Raw genomic sequence first — 22,244 nt, 5'->3', positions numbered from 1 at the left:
TGCTTATATGGGATATTTTTACATTTCCCTTTTATCTACATATATTTTGTGTTCAATCAATATCTAAGATGCCCAAGAAATCTATTATACCTCTCCGTAGTTTTGGACCTATAAGTTATGGTAATTCTTTTTATTTATTCCTATTCTTTATTCTTTTTAGTACGTCCCAGGAATGATTTCTGCAGGGACTTCTTGTTTCAGCAAAGAGCAGAGAAAAGAAAAAAATAGCTGGGTAGAAAGGCAAAATGAGCTATTGTAAGAACACATAATACGATGACTGCAATATATTAAGAGGATAACAACTTTGATAGGAGTGCTTTTCTAACTTTTATTTCCTGACATAGTGGAAACTCCCTAAGGCTGGATGAAGACTGTACATGGGTGGGGAGTTAGACATGTCACTGATCAACATTCACTGGTTAGCATTATAACTCTGAGGAGAGAATAAGAAAGCAGATCAGTATGTATGGACAAACTAGACAAAGTATGTATAGCAGCGGAAGAACTACAAGGAGAAGTCAAAGCAATTACCAATCCCAAAGAAATTACAACCAAGGCACTGGAATGGAAGAGCAGCAGAATTCAGTCCCTCAGCAGGATGGCATAAATGAACAGCCAGCTGCACAGGCTCCACACACTGCTCCAGAGTCCCAGTAGTAAGTGTCACCTATTCTACTTTACAGTTACATGTACAGTAGCTCAATGTGGACTGGGATTATAAAACTATAAATATTATAAATTATTACATTAGATCTTGGGACATTCATGCTACATTCCCACAATAAGCTTTTGGTGAATTTTTGACGATGCAGAATCTCTGCATCTATTATTTAGGTTACTTGTGGTTTTCCTTTGCGTTTTATGTGCATTTTTTTAACCATGCGTTTTATTGCTTTTTTGACGGTGCGTTTTTGGTGTTTCATGTTTGAAATAAAGCTGCTTTGTTTTTGAAACTTCCTGGTATTTGTCTTTAACAAAAACATTATTGCTTTGCTTAGATGTCGAGTACATGCATTTTTATGTGTTTCTGCCACAGAAACGCACTATAAACTCATGTGCATTTATTACCTGTGGATCTTCCGCATCTAAGGCAAATCTATAGGAAAAATCCGCACAGAAAACTCGGGGTACTTCCAAGAGAAATCGACATGCTGCGGATTGGAAACACGCTCCGCAGATAAATTTACGCTGAGTAAAAAAAAAGAACAGTGGCAGGAGATTGATATAGATCCCATCCACTTTGCTCGAACTGTAAGAAACTGCGTTTTTGATGTAGCAAAATGACACAATGTCAAAAACAAGCCGATAGCTCATTGTGGGAACGGACCCTTAGAAGGAAAAAAACACAAGCCATAGATGACTCCAAGAAATATATTGAAATCTACTGGCATACACAGACCACAAAGGGCCCCTGGGCAAGGATAGTTTATGGACCCTTTAAAGTCTAGTAGCTCGTCATTATGCAAAATTTCTCCTACTTTGGAGGTGAAAATGGTCCCCTTACCTCTTGGGCCCCTGTGCAGCTGCACAGGTTGCACCAATGATATATTCTCATGTGTTATTATTTGCATTAATATTACTTGGTTCCTTTCAGTACAATTTGCAAAGTTTTATTTTGACAAAGGCTTGTCACACGACCCCTGCTCTATGGGACATAGGCATCAGAATTCAGGAATCGGATCTCATTCTGTCTTGAAGCTTTATGTTTAGTTTCATTTCTCTGACTCATCCTTATTTTTACTTTCGTTTCCTCTTCATTTTCTTGCGACAGAACAGAATGTACCAGTAATAGGAGCCTGGGTGAAACCTGTGCATGGCGTAGTGACTGTAAGGACTTGCTCACACCAGCATATACATCTGACAAGTGCTATCTGATTTTTTTTTACTGGATAATAGCACTTGGAACAAATCATACTAAGATTATACCTAGATTACACTTAGAATTACAAATTGTATTACAAAAAAAGCCAACTAAATACATTACCACATGTATTTTTTAACAAAAAACATGAAGTCAATGGAAAATAACATCAAACATAGAGCATGTAGTATTTTTGAAAAAAAAACACTAAAATAAATTACCGTAAGTATTCTGTATATATACTGTATAGCCAAAAAAAGAATTCCCATGTTCAAAAATATTTGTATATCTCAATATTTAATGAGATATTCAAATATACAATTTTCTGTGTTAGTCCTAATACAGAGGTGGCGAACCTATGAAATGCGTACCAGAGGGGGCCTGCAGTGCCCTCCCAGGGGGCACACGCGCCATCTCCTCAGCAGTACTGCCACCGCTACTCTCATCTACATGCGCTCCCTTTCATCAGCCTGGGTGCCATCCTCATCACTAGCACTGCCACCACCTTCTGCTGCATGCGTGCCATCCCATCAGGCTGCGCGCGTTCTGAGGAGGGTGAGACTGGTGGCACTAGTGCTGAAGGGGATGGGGGTCATGCAGAGGAGAGTGGCGGCAGCAGTAGTGATGAGGAGAAGGTGTGCATGCGGGACCATTATACTGTATGGAGCATCATGTGTGGCCATTATACTGTATGGAGCATCATGTGGGGCCATTATACTGTATGGAGCACTAAGTGGAACCATTATACTGTATGGAGGACTCTGTGGGCCCATTATACTGTATGAAAGGCAATGCAGAGCCTAGTTATACTCCATACAGCACTATGTTGGGACCATTACACCGTATGAAGGACTAAGTGGGGCCCATTAAACTGTGTGGAGGACTATGTGGGGCCCATTATACTGTATGGAGGACCAGGTGAGACCCATTACACTGTATGGAGGACTATGTGAGGCCCATTACACTATATGGAGGACTATGTGGGACCCATTACACTGTAAGGAGCATTATGTGGGGCCCATCACACTGTGTGGAGGACTATGTGGGGCCCATTATACTTTATGGAGCACTATGTGGGGCCCATTGCACTGTAAGGAGTACTCTGTGGGACCCATTATACTGTATGGAGTACCATGCGGGGCCATTACACTGTATGGAGGACTTTATGTGCCCATTATACTGTATGGAGGACTGGATGGAGATTACAGTTGGACAATCGTACTGTGATAGGGTTACCATTCTTTGTCTGGGGGATTGAGGTAGGAGGGTACAATAGGGTCATCACACTGTGCATGTGGAGGGCACTGTGGAGGAATTCTCTGTGAGGGTATCATACTGTGTTTGGGGGCACTTTTGTTTGCATTATACGTTATTATCTGTTTTATTCAATATTTTTTACCCTTTGTTATTACATATTTAAATTAGGCCATTTGGCCATATGCTTTTTATTGCTCTTACATAACATATTACCGTATATTATTCCAATATGATTCCAAAAAGCTAATCATTTTATTTGATAAGGATAAACTTCCTCAATTGCAGACATTTGTTTAACAAATATCAAGGCTGGCCCGTGGCTTTGTCCAAGCTTTTGTCATTGCCACATAATGTGGGACGTTCTGAGAAGTTGTGCCTGTTCCAAATTAAATTGTAAAATTCAAATACGTGCATGGAAGAGCAACTCTAATACATTAAGAATCAAAGCAGATCTCTCTTTATTACCCCATAACATTATCTTTTATAGGCTATTAGTATTCATGCCTTGTAACAATATGATTGGCTCATCTTATCTCTAAATATGTGCTGGCATTAGCATACATACATCTCACTGACAGGCCGGCATCACACTAGAGAGAAATACGGACGAGTTAGTGCACAAAAACAACGCATTGCACACTGACCAATGTTTCTTTATGAAGCAGCTTCCATCAGCCGAATATTTCTCAGCCGTATTTCCCTCTCTAGGCTGTTAATATCTGCTCTCAGTCACTGGCTTCCCCACTCTGGTGGAGAAAATTGCGCACGAGCCCACACCAGTTTTTTCCATGATTTAACCCTTTATTTTAACACCTAGAGCTTCCAAATTTTATACACAGACACTTCTAACATTATTAGTGAGGAATATGTAAAAATATAACGGACATGAAATGGTTTACTGTATGTAAACCATGTTTCATATCCTGTTGGGTTTGGTAAGGAGTTAGCAAAAGCCGGCAATTGAATTACCGGCTTTTATCCTATCTAGCTCTGTATTAAATATATAATATAATATATATATATATATATATATATATATATATATATATATATATATATATATATATAATGTTTTCACGAATATTTGAGCCCATGTATCCATTATATGTCCAATTTGCAAGCTGGTGAGAAAATCTCGCCGTACGGATGCCATACGGATGACACTCGGATACTTTTCGGAGAAAAAATCGCATCCTCGCATTGAATACGGATCACTTTTCAGGAACTTTTCTGCATATCTCGGCCGTAAAAAACGGACCATATTTTTAACCGTTAGGTCTGACCCCGGCCTAAATGTGATTCTGTCTACACCCAGCTGAATAGTTTAGGTGTGTCTCTCACTTAGGTTTCATTTCTTCAACTTTCCAATGTTTTCTCTAAGTCTGTTAGACAAAGACATTCATTTTATCTCACACACACATACTGACTCATACTCCATCTTGGTAAGCAGGAAATAATATACCATATTTTTCTTATTATAAAACGCTCTGGATTATAAAGCTCTCTGGATTATAAGATGCACCCCAAAGTGTGAGGAGAAAAATAGGAAAACTTTTTTTTTAAATGAAATGGTGTCTCTTATAATCCATGCATCTTATTGCTTACCAGGGGTGGTGGCTGCGGTGAAGCGGGGTCCCAGGGTTGCTGCTGGAGGAGGCAGGAGTGGGGTGATGCTGCAGGCCGTAGGCTGGGATGAGGGGGTGTTCCGATGTGCGGCACGCCACTGCGGGGTGTCCGGTGCGGCTGCAAGTGTCCGGTGCTGCTGTAGGTGTCCGGTGCTGCGGGGTGCCTGGCGGTGCTGCGGGGGTGTCTCAGTGCTCACATCTTGGTGCTAGGATATCCATCTGTGCATGCACCGCCCCCCCCGGCGGACATTTTACCAGAGTTCACTGCACAGGAAACCATGGAACTATGGGGGCTTTGGCCTTTCAGAAAATGTCAGCAGAGCCCCCCACAGCACCGGAGACACCCGCAGCAGCACCGAACACCCCTACAGCACCGCCGGACACCCCTGCAGCTCTGCCGGTCACCCCCTCATCCCAGCCTGCGGCCTTCAGCAATGGTACCGGTAAGGTATATCTGCATTATAAGACACACAAATTTGGGGTAAAAAAAAGTGCATCTTATCTGAAAAATACGGTATGTAGAAAATCTACAATAGAGTTAGGATAGTTAAGTATACATCCTGCTCTCACAATTCCCTTCTTTTGTGGCAGTGTGTGGCTGGTCCAGCTGAAGTGCCCATTTACAGACTTTCTCCAGATACATTTTCCTCCCCTAACAGAAGAAGTCGGTGTTCCTACACCGCTTCGCTGGATTCTCTTGATGGGTCTGCCTGTAACACCATTGGATAGACACACACAAGCTACAACAAGCAAGGAAACTGTACGGGTGTCACATTCATGCGCTTGTTAGAGTTGGCATACAACAGTTGGTCATAGTAGATATAATTTATCCAGTCCACATTTTTATTTGCTATAACGATGGGGAATAGCGATTCTAATCTCGCTGCTACTTGATCTCTGGTTTTAATAATAATAATAATAATAATCTTTATTTTTATATAGCACTAACATATTCCACAGCGCTTTACAGTTTTGCACACATTATCATCGCTGTCCCCAATGGGGCTCACAATCTAAATTCCCTATCAGTATGTCTTTGGAATGTGGGAGGAAACCGGAGTGCCCAGAGGAAACCCACGCAAACACGGAGAGAACAATCAAACTCTTTGCTGATGTTGTCCTTGGTGGGGTTTGAACCCAGGACTCCAGTGCTGCAATGCTATCCACTGAGCCACCGTGCTGTGCTAGAACTTGTCTGGTATTCCTCTCGGGACTCCAATAGCATCCATGTATACATGAGGGTCGAAAAGAGTAGGAATACTGATGTCTGTGGTTTTCCTTTGCATATTCCTGGAGCTTGTCGTATATTGAGTCACAATCTGGAGTGGTATCAGGAATTTAACGATAACACATGTACCCTTCCATCCCACTGGCAGTACTGGAAAAAAATCACCATTTCCACACATCCACCACAAGTCAGCCCTAGCTACCGTCTGATTCAGGAGGACATGGCCTCGTACCAAGTTAGTGGTGGTGTGGTACTGCAGTGCAAGGAACGTAAGTGCTTTGGGTCAATGCTACTCGTTAAACTCTGGAAACATGTCTTACATGTGTAATTCTTTGGATGGGGCTAACTCCATTGGCCTTTATGTGTTTAGATTTTATGGGGGAAAATACAACTGCTGAAGCAGATTACACTCTGTAGTATTTTCTCCTTCTGTAACAAAAAATAGCTGAACTAAGCAGGTAAAAGCAATAGTGTTTGTATGTTTGCTTACAGGGAAGAGCACAAGGAATGAGTCTTTGTAAGTATAAGATTGCGGGGTCTCAGTCTCATTTAGAATAGGTCAGTCCCTGATATTCTTAAGATAAAAGTATCCTAATCGCTCAGTGTCCTCCAAGATATTTATGCCCATCACATATAGTCCAGCATCAGTAACAAAGGGATTCTCTATTGTCAAGTATAAGGGAAGACAGTTGTCAAACTTACAGGTAAGACAAGACCTGACTGTACAACATTTGGTCACGTATTCTAGTAAGAACGCTTCTACCCTTGCTGTCTGTCTTTTCTCAGTCTACAGAAGGTTCGCAGGCCTAGTTTTCCCCAGTGTTCCACCCTACCACACTTCAGGACTCACAATCAGATCCATAGCCAGTGTTGGCGGTGGTGACACGTATATACTTCTGGGTGAGTCTATGGGCGTCCCCACACCACTACTCCAACCTAGGGCAGGGACCATGATACACAGGTCAAATTTATAACTGACTACAGGATCTAAGGTATTAAAATAGAAAGTGGTAACTGTCTCACCATTCTTCAAAGCAAAAATGATAAGGCACAGATTTTGCGTCCACATAATTTGGTTGGCTTTCTTGGGTTAGCAGTCTTCCTGCAGTGTGAGAAATGGAATACAGTTGGGCTTTTCCTTGAGCTTTAAGGCCATCTCAATTGTCAGCAGAACTTGGAAGGGTCCATAAAATCGAGGCTCGAGGGCTCTCCTGACCAACACCCAGTCTCTGGGCTGCAGGGGGTGGCTCCCTTCCATAGAATCTGGATCTGAAAGAGGAAAAGAATAGTAATCTCGTGATCACATGTTAGACAAGTGTTTTGTAAGTGCAATAACATAAGAACACAGCGTATTGTGTTGCATCTGGAGCTGCTGTGGAAAATGCAAGCCTAGCCTAGGGGCTACCCCAACTACCACCTCATATCAGCTGAGGCTTGTCTTTTGTCGGGCACATACTTGATTGAGAAGAGTGCAAGGGGCAAACATTCTGTCCATGATCTGCCCATTTCAGCCATGGCTTTTTGGATGTTCAGACTCAGGATCCCATTGAATCTCTCTACTCTACGGCTACTTTGTGTATGGTACACAACATGAAAGGCCTATTCGACTCTCTCGGGAGTCATTATTTCCAGCATCACTTCTCCGGTAAAGTGGATAATTCTGTTACCCTCTATAGTCTCAGGCACCCCGTATCTGCAGATGGCTTCTGAGATTAGTTTCTTCACTGTACCATTTGTGATGGCTGTATACACATGGCGTACGCTTCTGTCCATCCTAGGAAGAGGTCAGCACACAAGTGTATCCTTAGGAAGTTGAATGTAGTCTTTCTGAATGCGCTGGAATGGGTACATGAGCCTCGGTGTGTGTCTCATAGGCGTCTTAGTGGTGCATCCCACATTGTTGAACGTACAGATCAGACAGGCTTGAACGTGTTTGGCTGCATTGACACTGAACCCAGGAGCATACCAAAGGTGGTGGACAAGGCCTGTCATGGCAGGCTTTGACTGGTGGGTATTGTCGTGGGTGACTTGAGCCATCATGGGATACAGAACTCGGGGAAGGCAAACTTTGTCCTCCACATGCCACAGTTTTTCTGGTAACGTCACAGCTTCTTTCTGCTGCCATCAGGCAAATTCTTCAACACCAGCCTGTTGTTGAAGCTTCTGGAGAAGGTCGTAGGTCACAGGTGGGTCCGCAATGGTGGCCACCCGTGCAACTGCCACTATGGCAGGGTTGTGGTTTTGAAACTGCAGATTTTGCAGTCTGGTCGGCCAAATGGTTGCCTTTTGCTTTGGTTGAGTCTTCCTTTGCTTGACCTTTGACTCTCACTATGGCAACTTTTTCTGGTAAAAGTAGGGCCTCCATCAGGCATTGGACAGATTTATCTTTCTTGTTAGGCTTACTTGCGAGAAAAGATCAAGCTCTCCATTTAGGTCCATAGTCATGAAAGTATAGGAGCTGTCGGTATAAATGGTAGCAGTTTGGTCATTAACATGTCTGCAGGCTTCTTCTAGGGCATGGAGTACAGCTCCCCGGGTGGACATGTGTGGCGGCAGCAGTTATGATTTTATGGTTTCATGGAGGGAAACAGCATAATCAGTGAGGAATCGGCCATCCATGCCATACTGTGATCTATTTACAAGATCTCATGGTCTGGGTTATCTAGTGGGACATCGGTAAGATGACTGAAACCCCCGTGGGACATTAGTTGTACACAGTCATGTTCCTCTTGTGGCTCAACTAGCAGGTCACCCAAGTTACCACTACCACGCTTTTCTCCCTCCAGAGACAGCAAGGTGGCTGGATTCAGACTAGTGCAATGGTGAATGCTGATGTTATCAGACATGAGGAGGGCACATTGAAACCTGAAATGTCAAGCAGTACTTGAGTGAATAACAGTAACATCATGAACGACATAAACAGTGAGGGAGAAAGATAGAAAAATTATAGCAGGCACTGCACAGCATTCATGACCCTGACTCCCTTCACTGATGAAGAGGGAGGAGGGGGGTTAGCATGCTCTGTATCTAGGAGACAAAATACCGTATTTTTCAGACTATAAGACGCACCGGACTATAAGGCGCACCCAGGTTTTAGAGGTGGAAAATAGGGAAAAAAATATTTGAAGCAAAAAAAATGTGGTAAAATATTTAATAACATAAATAACATACTATTATATGTGGTGTTATTATATATAATAGTACGTTATTATGTTGGAAGCTGCGGGACCAGTGTGGTGTCTGTGAAGTACGATATGAAGACGCTGGAGGGTGAGTATAAGGGCTCATTTCCACATGCGAGGCACACGTCCGTATCTCGCATGTGGAAACCAAGCTGTGGCGCCGGCACTTTGGAGCGGAGCTGTGCAGCTCCATGTGTTCCTATGCGGCCGCACGCTCCGCTCTGGAGTGCCGGCTCCACAGCTTGGTTTCCACATGCGAGATACGGACGTGTGCCTCGCATGTGGAAATGAGCCCTAAGAATGGGTGCACAGGGCTTATAGTGAAAGCACCACTCCAGCACTGCAAAACAACACTGGAGTGCTGCTTTAAAATCCCATGGGAGAACTGTAACTCCCAGCATGTCCTGCAGATCCTATGACATGCTGGGAGTTATAGTTCACCCAAGGAGTGGCAGAGTGCTTTATTGTGTTTTGTAAAGACTGACCTCTTAATTGTGGCAGCCAGCCACACTGTTGTGAGGTAAAAGCTGGAGCATCCCATGGCTGCACACACACAGAGCCCTCCCTGTTGTTGTTGCCTTTCCAAGGGCAGGACATAAGAGGAAGCTGCAGATTCTAGGTGGGAGTCTGAAGGACCTGTGATGATAAAATGTAGGTCACCGCACTACCTAACTTAAAGAAGAAAGACTGAGTATATAGTGCCCCCAAAAAGGAATAAAAGACTTACTTAAACGCTGTGGGTGCCGAGGATAAGTCTGTGGGAGCGGGTCTTGGTCAAGGTGGAGCTAGGAGAAAGTAGCTGCTCCTCCGTGCATGTTTCTTCTTTGAGTTAGGTAGCGCGGTGACCTACATTTTATCATACCAAGTTTTTCCCCCTATATGACAGGCTTGGCACAGTAGCCGTCTAGGCACCAGCAGCTCCGCTCACCCTCACATTTAAACACCTTTTTGGAGCGCCGGTGTATTTTACTATATACATTTTCTCCAGTTTGGACCTGTGATGATGTCAGAAGAGGGAGGGCTCTGAGCTGCCATGTGATGCTCCAGCCCGCCCACTTCTGACATCACACAGGTCCTCCCTGTGCACCAGACAGCTCAGCGTCCAGCACAGGCAGGTAGACAGCGATCTCCTGGCCCCTGCTGCTACCTCCTCCTCCCCCGGACACACAGATTCTCCCCGGAATCAGTGCTGGGGAAACTGTGTGTCCCTGCTTAAGTGCAGCATTCATTTGCTGCTCCCGGCTCACCGCTCAGCTGATCGGTGGGCGGGGAGCAGCTAATAAATATTCACTGCACTTAATCAGCGGGGCCATGTGCTTTCCCCAGCAGCTGATTCCGGGCAGCGGGGACATCCTGAAGTGGGATAACAGTGCGATCCCACTCGCTGCTGCCCCCCTCCCCACATGCTATATCCGTACTATAAGACGCACCCACACTTTCCTCCCAAATTTGGAGGAAAAAAAGTGCGTCTTATAGTCCGAAAAATACGGTACTCGATACTCCAAGCAGGACACTATTAGTGGCTCTCTAGTCAAGGATTTTAAACCTTCAACAGACACAGGACAGTAAAGAGGTGTGGACCTTGTATGTGCTCTTGTATCCTAAATCTTGCCATCTTTGCCAGAGATGGGTATAATATTTCTTGACTGACTCGTTGTCATCCTATTGGATATCACAAAGGATGGCTGACTGGGAGGTTAACCTGTCTTGACCCCACTGGGTGAGTTTTCTCACATACTGCTTCCCCCAGTCTAGTGAAGTATCATTTTCAGGTAGGGCTCCTATTGCCCTTACCACAAGGGGGTAGATTGTATCCCCTTCCTCTGCTGATACCAGGTCTTCTAAATCTCACCAAAAACAGGAGAAAGCCTTACCAATTTTTCTCTACCACTCTAATAAATGGTGTGAGGAAACATTTCAGGGTCTGGCATTCTACTCATCATGGCCAGCATTTCACTAGGTTTCCAGGGATGCCACACAGCCTCCTGTGCCAGAATTGGTGCATTTTATGGATGCGCTATTTTTGAGGCGGCTGAGAGCTGATGTTTTTTGTCTGGGAGGGGGTTAACATCCATGGCCCCTTCCTAGGCTATTAATATCAGCCGGCAACTTTCTGCCTAGCCTTAGGTGGTTATTAATTATAAGGGCGGCCCCATGTAATTTTCTTGAGGGGGTCCTGTTATGATCCGGTGGTAGGATCACAAAACTGACCTGACCTGTAAACCAGAATATTAGGACAAGTTCTGGGGATGTGGAAGCTATACTGACCGCAATCCTGATCCTATCCACACACACTAAAGGCAGCCGTGGAGCGTTACCTAAAATCCTAGACGCCTTGTCACAGCCTGAGAAACTGGCTACCCCTAGAGAGAAAGCAAAGACCTCACTTGCCTCAGAGAAATAACCCCAAAGTTTTAGACAGCCCCCCACAAATAATAACGGTAAGATAAGGGGAAAATACAAACATAGAAATGAAACAGGTTTAGCAAATGAGGCCCGCTAACACTAGACAGACTGAAGATAGCTAGGAATCTGTGCGGTCAGTACAAAAACTATCAAAAACAAACCACGCAGAGAATACAAGAACCCCCACACCGACTCACGATGTGAGGGGCGCACTCTGCACCCCAGAACTAACCAGCAAGCGAAAAATCACATTAAAGCAAGCTGGACTGAACTCATCATATACTGAGAAACGTTTTCAAGGAAATAATGAGCAAAATGAGCAAGCAAGACTTAGCTTCTCCAGTAGGAGACAGGTCACAAGGAAGATCCAGGAGTGATCAGAATCAGGACTGAATACAACGACAGCAGGCAACAAGTGAAGGTCCAGGTGAGTTAAATAGGAACAGCAAAGCAGGAAATGAAGCAGCTGAACCCAGCCACGGACCAGCCATATTGCTAAAGGCCACCAGAGGGAGCCCAAGAACAAACTCACACAGTACCACTCATGACCACAGGAGGGAGCCCGAGAACGGAATTCACAACAGTACCCCCCCTTGAGGAGGGGTCACCGAACCCTCACCAGAGCTCCCAGGCCGATCAGGACGAGCCGAATGAAAGGCACGAACCAAATCGGCCACATGGACATCGGAGGCGACAACCCAGGAATTATCCTCCTGACCATAGCCCTTCCATTTAACTAAGTACTGAAGCTTCCGTCTCGAAATACGAGAATCCAAGATCTTCTCCACCACATACTCCAACTCCCCCTCGACCAAGACCGGAGCAGGAGGATCAACAGAAGGGACCACAGGCACCACATATCTCCGCAACAATGACCTATGGAACACATTATGAATGGCAAACGATGTTGGGAGGTCCAAACGACATGACACAGGGTTGAGGATTTCCAAAATCTTATAAGGACCGATGAAACGAGGCTTGAACTTAGGAGAGGAAACCTTCATCGGGACATAACGAGAAGACAACCATACCAAATCCCCCACACGAAGTCGGGGACCCACACAGCAACGGCGGTTAGCAAAGCGCTGAGCCTTCTCTTGTGACAACGTCAAATTGTCCACCACGTGGTTCCAAATCTGCTGCAACCTATCCACCACAGAATCCACCCCAGGACAGTCAGAGGGCTCAACCTGACCCGAGGAAAAACGAGGATGAAAACCAGAATTGCAAAAGAAAGGTGAAACCAAAGTAGCAGAACTAGCCCGATTATTGAGGGCGAACTCAGCCAATGGCAAAAAAGTCACCCAATCATCCTGATCAGCAGAAACAAAACATCTCAAATAAGTTTCCAAGGTCTGATTAGTTCGTTCGGTTTGGCCATTCGTCTGAGGATGGAAGGCCGACGAAAAAGACAATTCAATGGCCATCTTAGCACAAAAGGACCGCCAAAATCTGGACACAAACTGGGATCCTCTGTCAGACACAATGTTCTCCGGAATACCATGCAAACGAACCACATTCAGAAAAAACAGTGGCACCAAATCGGAGGAGGAAGGCAGCTTAGGCAAGGGCACCAAATGGACCATTTTAGAAAAATGATCACAAACCACCCAGATGACAGACATCCTCTGAGAGACAGGAAGATCCGAAATAAAATCCATGTAAATATGCGTCCAAGGCCTCTTCAGGACAGGCAAAGGCAAAAGCAATCCACTGGCATGAGAACAGCAAGGCTTGGCCCGAGCACAAATCCCACAGGACTGCACAAAGGAACGCACATCCCGCGACAAGGAAGGCCACCAAAAGGACCTCGCCACCAAATCCCTGGTACCAAAAATCCCAGGATGACCCGCCAACACCGAAGAATGAACCTCGGAAATAACTCTACTGGTCCATCTGTCCGGGACAAACAGTCTCTCCGGTGGACAACGGTCAGGTCTATTGGCCTGAAACTCCTGCAACACCCGTCGCAGATCGGGAGAGATGGCAGACAAAATCACCCCCTCTTTGAGGACACCAGCCGGTTCAGAAACTTCCGGGGAGTCAGGTACAAAACTCCTAGAAAGGGCATCAGCCTTCACGTTTTTCGAACCCGGAAGATATGAAACCACGAAATCGAAACGAGAGAAAAACAGCGACCATCGAGCCTGTCTAGGATTTAACCGTTTGGCAGACTCGAGATAAGTCAAATTCTTGTGATCCGTCAAGACCACTACACGATGCTTGGCTCCCTCAAGCCAATGTCACCACTCCTCAAATGCCCACTTCATTGCCAACAACTCTCGATTACCAACATCATAATTCCGCTCGGCAGGCGAAAACTTTCTTGAAAAGAAAGCACATGGTCTCATCACAGAGCCATCAGAGCTTCTCTGCGACAAGACAGCCCCTGCTCCAATCTCAGAAGCATCAACCTCGACCTGAAAGGGAAGAGAGACATCGGGCTGGCGCAAGACAGGAGCCGAAGAAAACCGACGTTTCAGCTCCTGAAAGGCCTCCACGGCCGCAGGAGACCAATTCGTCACATCAGAACCCTTCTTGGTCAAATCCGTCAAAGGCTTAACCACACTAGAAAAATTAGTGATGAAGCGACGGTAAAAATTAGCAAAACCCAAGAACTTCTGAAGACTCTTCACAGATGTAGGTTGAGTCCAGTCATGAATAGCCTGGACCTTGACTGGATCCATCTCAATAGTAGAAGGAGAAAAAATAAAGCCCAAAAAGGAAACCTTCTGGACTCCGAAGAGACATTTAGAGCCCTTCACAAACAAGGCATTGGCACGCAGGACCTGAAATACCAGCCTGACCTGCTTCACATGAGATTCCCAATCATCAGAAAAGACCAAAATATCGTCCAGGTACACAATCATAAATCTATCCAGATACTCTCAGAAGATGTCGTGCATGAAGGACTGAAACACAGAGGGGGCATTAGAAAGCCCAAAAGCCATCACCAAGTACTGAAAATGGCCTTCGGGCGTATTAAATGCTGTTTTCCATTCATCGCCCTGCTTTATGCACACAAGATTATACGCTCCTCGAAGATCTATCTTGGTGAACCAACTGGCCCCCCTAATCCGGGCAAACAGATCGGACAACAGTGGCAAGGGGTACTGAAATTTGACCGTGATTTTATTTAGAAGGTGATAATCTATACAGGGTCTCAGATAACCATCCTTCTTGGCCACAAAAAAGAACCCCGCACCCAAAGGGGACGAGGACGGGCGAGTATGCCCCTTCTCCAAAGACTCCTTTATATAACTCCGCATAGCGGCATGTTCTGGTACAGATAAATTAAAAAGTCGTCCCTTAGTGAACTTACTACCAGGAATCAAATTTATAGCACAATCACAATCCCTATGAGGAGGAAGGGGACTGGATTTGGGCTCATTAAATACATCCTGGTAGTCCGACAAAAATTCAGGGACTTCAGAAGGAGTAGAAGAAGCAATTGACACCAAAGGAGCATCGCCATGAATCCCCAGGCAACCCCAACTTGACACAGACATTGCTTTCCAATCCAGGACTGGATTATGAGCCTGCAGCCATGGCAAACCCAACACGACAACATCATGCAAATTATGTAGCACAAGAAAGCAAATCACCTCCTGATGTGCCGGAGCCATGCACATAGTCACTTGAGTCCAGTACTGAGGCTTATTCTTGGCCAATGGCATAGCATCAATTCCCTTTAGTGGGATAGGGAATTGTAAAGGCTCCAAGACAAAACCACAGCGCCTGGCAAATGACAAATCCATCAAATTCAGGGCAGCACCTGAATCCACAAAAGCCATAACTGAGTAGGATGACAGAGAGCAAATCAAAGTAACAGACAAAATGAATTTAGGTTGTACAGTACCAATGGTGACAGACCTGGCGAACCTTTTTGTGCGCTTAGAACACTCTGAGATAACATGAGCAGAATCACCACAGTAAAAGCACAACCCATTCTGACGTCTGTGATTTTGCCGTTCAATTCTGGTCAGAATCCTGTCACATTGCATAGGCTCAGGCTTCTGCTCAGAAAATACCGCCAGATGGTGCACAGGTTTGCGCTCCCGCAAACGCCGATCAATCTGAATGGCCAAAGACATTGACTCATTCAGACCCGCAGGCGTGAGGAACCCCACCATAACATCCTTAAGGGCTTCAGAAAGACCCTTTCTGAAAATCGCTGCCAGGGCGCACTCATTCCATTGAGTGAGCACAGACCACTTCCTAAACTTCTGACAGTAAACCTCTGCTTCATCCTGACCCTGAGAGAGAGCCAGCAAAATCTTTTCTGCCTGGTCTACTAAATTAGGTTCCTCATAAAGCAATCCAAGCGCCAGAAAAAACGCATCCACATTTAGCAATGCAGGATCTCCTGGCGCCAGAGAGAATGCCCAATCTTGAGGGTCACCACGTAACAAAGAAATAACAATTTTAACTTGCTGAACAGAGTCACCAGAGGAGCGAGGTCTCAGAGAAAGAAATAACTTGCAATTATTCTTAAAGTTCAAAAACCTAGATCTATCTCCGGAGAACAGCTCAGGAATTGGTATTTTAGGCTCTGACATAGGCCTGCGGACTACATAATCCTGAATGCCCTGTACCCTTGCAGTGAGATGATCCACACTAGAAGACAGACTCTGAATGTCCATATCTGCAGCTGAATTCAGAACCACCCAGAGATTAAGGGGAGGAGAGAGTCTAAACACAGTGCAGAGGAAAAAAAAATGACCTCAGGACTTCTCTTCTCCCTCTTCTGCTGCATTAACACTTTGTGGGCCTGCTGTACTGTTATGATCCGGTGGTAGGATCACAAAACTGACCTGACCTGTAAACCAGAATATTAGGACAAGTTCTGGGGATGTGGAAGCTATACTGACCGCAATCCTGATCCTATCCACACACACTAAAGGCAGCCGTGGAGCATTACCTAAAATCCTAGACGCCTCGTCACAGCCTGAGAAACTGGCTACCCCTAGAGAGAAAGCAAAGACCTCACTTGCCTCAGAGAAATAACCCCAAAGTTTTAGACATCCCCCCACAAATAATAACGGTGAGATAAGGGGAAAATACAAACGTAGAAATGAAACAGGTTTAGCAAATGAGGCCCGCTAACACTAGACAGACTGAAGATAGCTAGGAATCTGTGCGGTCAGTACAAAAACTATCAAAAACAAACCACGCAGAGAATACAAGAACCCCCACACCGACTCACGATGTGAGGGGCGCACTCTGCACCCCAGAACTAACCAGCAAGCGAAAAATCACATTAAAGCAAGCTGGACTGAACTCATCATATACTGAGAAACGTTTTCAAGGAAATAATGAGCAAAATGAACAAGCAAGACTTAGCTTCTCCAGTAGGAGACAGGTCACAAGGAAGATCCAGGAGTGATCAGAATCAGGACTGAATACAACGACAGCAGGCAACAAGTGAAGGTCCAGGTGAGTTAAATAGGAACAGCAAAGCAGGAAATGAAGCAGCTGAACCCAGCCACAGACCAGCCATATCGCTAAAGGCCACCAGAGGGAGCCCAAGAACAAACTCACACAGTACCACTCATGACCACAGGAGGGAGCCCGAGAACGGAATTCACAACAGGGTCCCCCATTTTAATAACTAGTAAAGGCTACATATACAGCGGTGAGCTGATATTAATAGCCTGGAAAGCTTCATGTTTGTTACCCCCTTCCCAGGCTATAAACATCTGCCCCAGTTGTCAATTTTCCCTCTGCTGATTATTAAAATTTTGTGCAACCCCACGCCATTTTTTTCTTTAAATTATTTAATTCAGCTAAACTATACATGCACTGCACTAATTACATATGTGACTGACATCTTTCTGTCTATTCTATTTATTCTGACGGGTAGCACAGTGAATTTATTGTTCTCGGCGAATGAAATGTCTGGTTTTCTAGGAGATGGATGAGTAAAAATCGAATGACACATGCATGGTCTGTGTGCCGTGAGATTTTTTTCTTTTTTTTCCGCACCCAATGACTTGCATTGGCAAGTCTCGTCCAATACATGAGGACACAAAAAATTGCAGATGAGCAGGGAATCATAGAATAATACTAATCAGAGAGCAATCCTATTTTATCTCGCAAATTAATGTGATCCTGAACTTGTATTTTCACACCTGCGTTTATAAGACGCCCCATTACTTTTGACCTCTGAACACAGGAACAAGCTGCCGGCGCCGGAGACCATCTGAGAAGCAGAGACCGCGCCAGGAGGGGGTGAGTATGACGGGGGAGGGTGAGCCATGTGATATTCACCTGTCCCCGTTCCACAGCCGGGCTCTGCCTTCCGCGTCCTCTGGCTGTGATGTTCAAGTCTTAGGGTGCGATGACGTGTTTAGTGCGTCCCCTCTGCATGAACAGTCACTGCAGAGACTCGGAAAACACAGACTTGCGGCGGTGGAATGGGGACAGGTGAATATCGCAACTGCTGGTTTGCTGACACTTCAGGACACTGGCACCAGACCCCCAGCGAAGAGAGGTATGTAATTATTATTATTATTTTTTTTTAACCGCAGCAGCAAATGGGGTATATTATTTTATGGGGCATCATTATCCTCTGTGCAGCATTATGTGGGGCATAATATTCTATGGAACATCTTATGGGGCATCATTATCCTTTATGCAGCATTATATGGGGCATAATATTCTAAGGAGCATCTTATGGGGCCATCAACCTTTGTGCAGCATTATATGGGGTATAATATTCTATAGAGCATCTTATGGGGCCATCAACCTTTATGGAGCAGCATATGGGGCAGATTATTCTATTGAGCATGTTATGGGGCATCATTATCCTTTGTGCAGAATTATATGGGGCATAATATTCTATGGAGCATCTTATGGGGCCATTAACCTTTATGGAGCAGCATATGGGGCAGATTATTCTATGGAGCATCTTATGGGGCCATCAACCTTTATGGAGCAGCGTATGGGGCAGATTATTCTATGGAGCATCTTATGAGGCATCATTATCCTTTGTGCAGCATTATATGGGGCATAATATTCTAAGGAGCATCTTATGGGGCCATCAAACTTTATGGAGCAGCATATGGGGCAGATTATTCTATTGAGCATCTTATGGGGCATCATTATCCTTTGTGCAGCATTATATGGGGCATTTTATTCTATGGATCATCTTATGGAGCCATCAACCTTTATGGAGCAGCATATGGGGCATATTATTCTATTGAGCATCTTATGAGGCCATCAACCTTTGTGCAGCATTATATGGGGCATAATCTATGGAGCATCTTATGGGGCCCATCATGAACTGTATGGAGCATTATATGGGGCATATTTTGTATGGAGTATCTTATGGGGCCCAGCATGAACTGTATGGAGCATTATATGGGGCTCCTGATTCAATATGGATATTCAAAAGCACAACCTACTGATGTCTCAATTAATTTTACTTTTTTTGGTATCTTTTTATTTTTGAAATTTACCAGTAGCTGCTGCATTTGCCCCCTAGGCTTATACTCGAGTCAATACGTTTTCCCAGTTTTTTGTGGCAAAATTAGGGGTCTCGGCTTATACTCGGTGTAGAAGGGAAGTGCTCCAAAATGTATATTTTTACGTACAGATGTGTTTAGTGATGTATAATTCCCCCACATGTGCTCAGTTGCCCCCTCCTCACGCTGGTATATCAGGTTTCATTTTGGACTTAGGCTAGTGGACAATAGACTTGTGACCTCATCCCCACACACCTGGGGCTGGACACACCTCTTCTAGCTGGACATAAAAGGCACAAGACATTTGCTCTGGCTCTTTTTGCTCTATGGCTTGCTGGGAAGATCATGGACCCACACGGTGGATAAGTACTCTGTATCCCCTTTTCTTATTAGGCCCTGTAACCTCTTAGGCCTTAGGGTTAGTAAGCTATAGATTGGGAGGGCTGATATTGTATGTGTGATTTGGGTAATCGGGCAGTTAATTGTGGGTTTTTATATTGTGGTGATATTGTTGTGATATTACTAGATATTGTGGGTTATTACTGTGTGATACTGTTGGGATATCACTGTATACTGTAGTGATATTACTGTATCAGAGTTGTGATATCCGTATATTTGTATATATATATATATATATATATATATATATATATATATATATATTTATAGTCGCCAGCTTGGGTATAAATATATATGTATGTTATAGACTGCAGACGTGTGTGTGTAATAAATATCCTTTATTGTTACACTGTTTTGTCTCAGTTAGTATATAGTATAAGGAAAAGATAACGTTGAGGCATATTTAGTGGATATTAGTTATTAATAGTCAAGTTTGGCAATAATAGTTAATATCGGACCTCAATAGAGGTGTAGGGAGTGTTCCTTTTTGATACTACTTGGTTAGTAATTTTTGGAGGAAAACCCTGTCTCTTTTACACTCGGGTCGGCTTATACTCTAGTATATACGGTAATTATCAATGACCATTTCTTCTATAAAGTAAGTACAATCCTAATTTCTATAAAATATTTAATATTTCTATGTACTATTTAACCTTTTGTCGCGTGGAGTCAATTGGACCCCAATAAAGTTTGTTTTTGTCATATTTCCACAAGTATGGAAGGCAGTTTACAGTCTGCTTTGGTGGCTTCCTAGTCCTTAATGACGCTGCATCAACTACACGTGCTTCAGCAAAAAAAAAAAATCCCAAGGCATTTCTAGTATTTATTTTTGTCACATATATAGCACCATTTATGCCATTGCGTTTTGCAGACATTATTGGCACAATCTAAATTTCCTATCAGTATATCTTTGTAGTGTGGGAGGAAACCGAAGTACTTGGAGGAAACCCACGCAAACACAGATTTGAACCCAGTACCATAGCTCAGCAAGGCTGCAGTGCTAACTACTGAGCCAACATAGTGTCCAAAATGAATCATGATAAAGTTATATGTGACGGTGATAACAAGAAGTTGGAAATAATAGACTTTTACCATAAAACCCAGGGTGGCATTGATACAAACATCAAACTATGCGAAACTTAAAACGTTGCTCGAAACAGTAAGAGATGGCCAATGGTCATATTATTTTTCTCTTCAATGTATTAGCTATAAATGCTTACATTATTTATAACATGATTAATAAGACTAAAATTACCCCTGAAGAATTTCTGAAACTGTTTTTTCAACGTAATTTGTAAGAGCTCATATAAGTACCCCCAACCTACTGTCTCCTTCCCCATAATCCTGTAGAATGTAAGCCCGCAAGGGCAGGGTCCTCGCCCCTCTGTATCAGTCCGTTATTGTTAGATTGTTTACTGTAAGTGATATCTGTAACTTGTATGTAACCCCTTCTCATGTACAGCACCATGGAATCAATGGTACTATATAAATAAATAATAATAATAATAATAATAATAATAATTACTTACTCCAGAGTCATATTGTAAATAATAAACACCATGAATAAAGTCCTTTAATTTAAATAAAGTTATTGACACCTTTATTTGAAATAAAAAACAAAGTTATACTCACCTTTACGCCTAATCCACTGAAACCCATGTCCTCTGTAAAAGAAAAAAAAAAAAGAAAACACAATATTCCTCACCGGTCGGATGAGAAGATAATCCTCCGATTCCCATGTCACTTGCAAAAGGTAAAAAATAATAAACAATAATATTCCTCACCTCTACGATGAGATAATCATCAAGTTGTCCAGCGACGAGTGTAGGTCTGCTACATTGAGATGCCATTCTGAACGTTGGCATGATGCTAGCATTTAGCCTGGCAGCCAGCAGAGACACTGAGATGCATGTAATACAGTAGCATCAGTGTCTCGCGGTGACGTGAATAAGTTAGCGCATGCGTACTATGGCGTCATTATCTCCAGAAAGTCGGTTGAAGCAGCAGCTTCACTGGAGGGGAGAGGGGAAATGAGAGATAAAACAATGTACAGTACCTATATGAATGTATGAATGCTTGCTACCTGGGCATAGAACGGGCTCAGTCAATAGCTAGTGTGTGTGTATATATATATATATATGTATATATATATATATATATATATATATATATATATATATATATATATATACATATACACATATACATACATATACACTGCTCAAAAAAATAAAGGGAACACTTAAACAACAGAATATATCTCCAAGTAAATCAAACTTCTATGAAATCAAACTGTCCACTTAGGAAGCAACACTGTTTGACAATCAATTTCACATGCTGTTGTGCAAATGGAATAGACAACAGATGGACATTATTGGCAATTATCAAGACTCACTCAATAAAGGAGTGGTTCTGCAGGTGAGGATCACAGACCACATCTCAGTACCATTGCTTTCTGGCTGATGTTTTGATCACTTTTGAATGTCAGTTGTGCTTTCGCACTCGTGGTAGCAGGAGACGGACTCTACAACCCACACAAGTGGCTAAGGTAGTGCAGCTCATCCAGGATGACACATCAATGCGAGCTGTGGCAAGAAGGTTTGCTGTGTCCAGAGGCTGGAGGTGCTACCAGGAAACAGGCAGTACACCAGGAGACATGGAGGGGGCCATAGCAGGGCAACAACCCAGCAGCAGGACCGCTACCTCAGCCTTTGAGCAAGGAGGAACAGGAGGAGCACTGCCAGAGCCTTGCAAAATGACCTCCAGCAGGCCACAAATGTGCATGTGTCTGCACAAACAGTTAGAAACCGACTCCATGAG

The 22,244-nt window shown here is 43.9% G+C and overlaps 1 protein-coding gene across 6 annotated transcripts in view; it reads left to right on the top strand.

Annotated features, from left to right (window-relative positions):
• The window catches only part of EPSTI1 (epithelial stromal interaction 1), a 454,026-nt gene that overhangs the window by 250,651 nt on the left and 181,131 nt on the right, over positions 1-22,244 (top strand). For 3 of the 6 annotated variants that reach the window (XM_077297335.1, XM_077297334.1, XM_077297332.1), the window contains exon 1: positions 389-656. The exons of 1 other annotated variant lie outside the window; for it this stretch is intronic. In XM_077297335.1, coding sequence (XP_077153450.1) covers positions 463-656 — 194 coding nt within the window. In that variant the 5' untranslated portion in view covers positions 389-462. Of the gene's footprint in view, positions 1-388; positions 657-22,244 lie in introns of those variants that run through there. 2 more of the 6 variants (XM_077297333.1, XM_077297336.1) reach the window with 2 other exon arrangements.

This window comes from Ranitomeya variabilis, chromosome 3 (genome assembly GCF_051348905.1).
Source record: "Ranitomeya variabilis isolate aRanVar5 chromosome 3, aRanVar5.hap1, whole genome shotgun sequence".
Taxonomy (NCBI): Eukaryota; Metazoa; Chordata; class Amphibia; order Anura; family Dendrobatidae; genus Ranitomeya; species Ranitomeya variabilis.
This window is presented reverse-complemented; position numbering and strand designations above follow the sequence as displayed.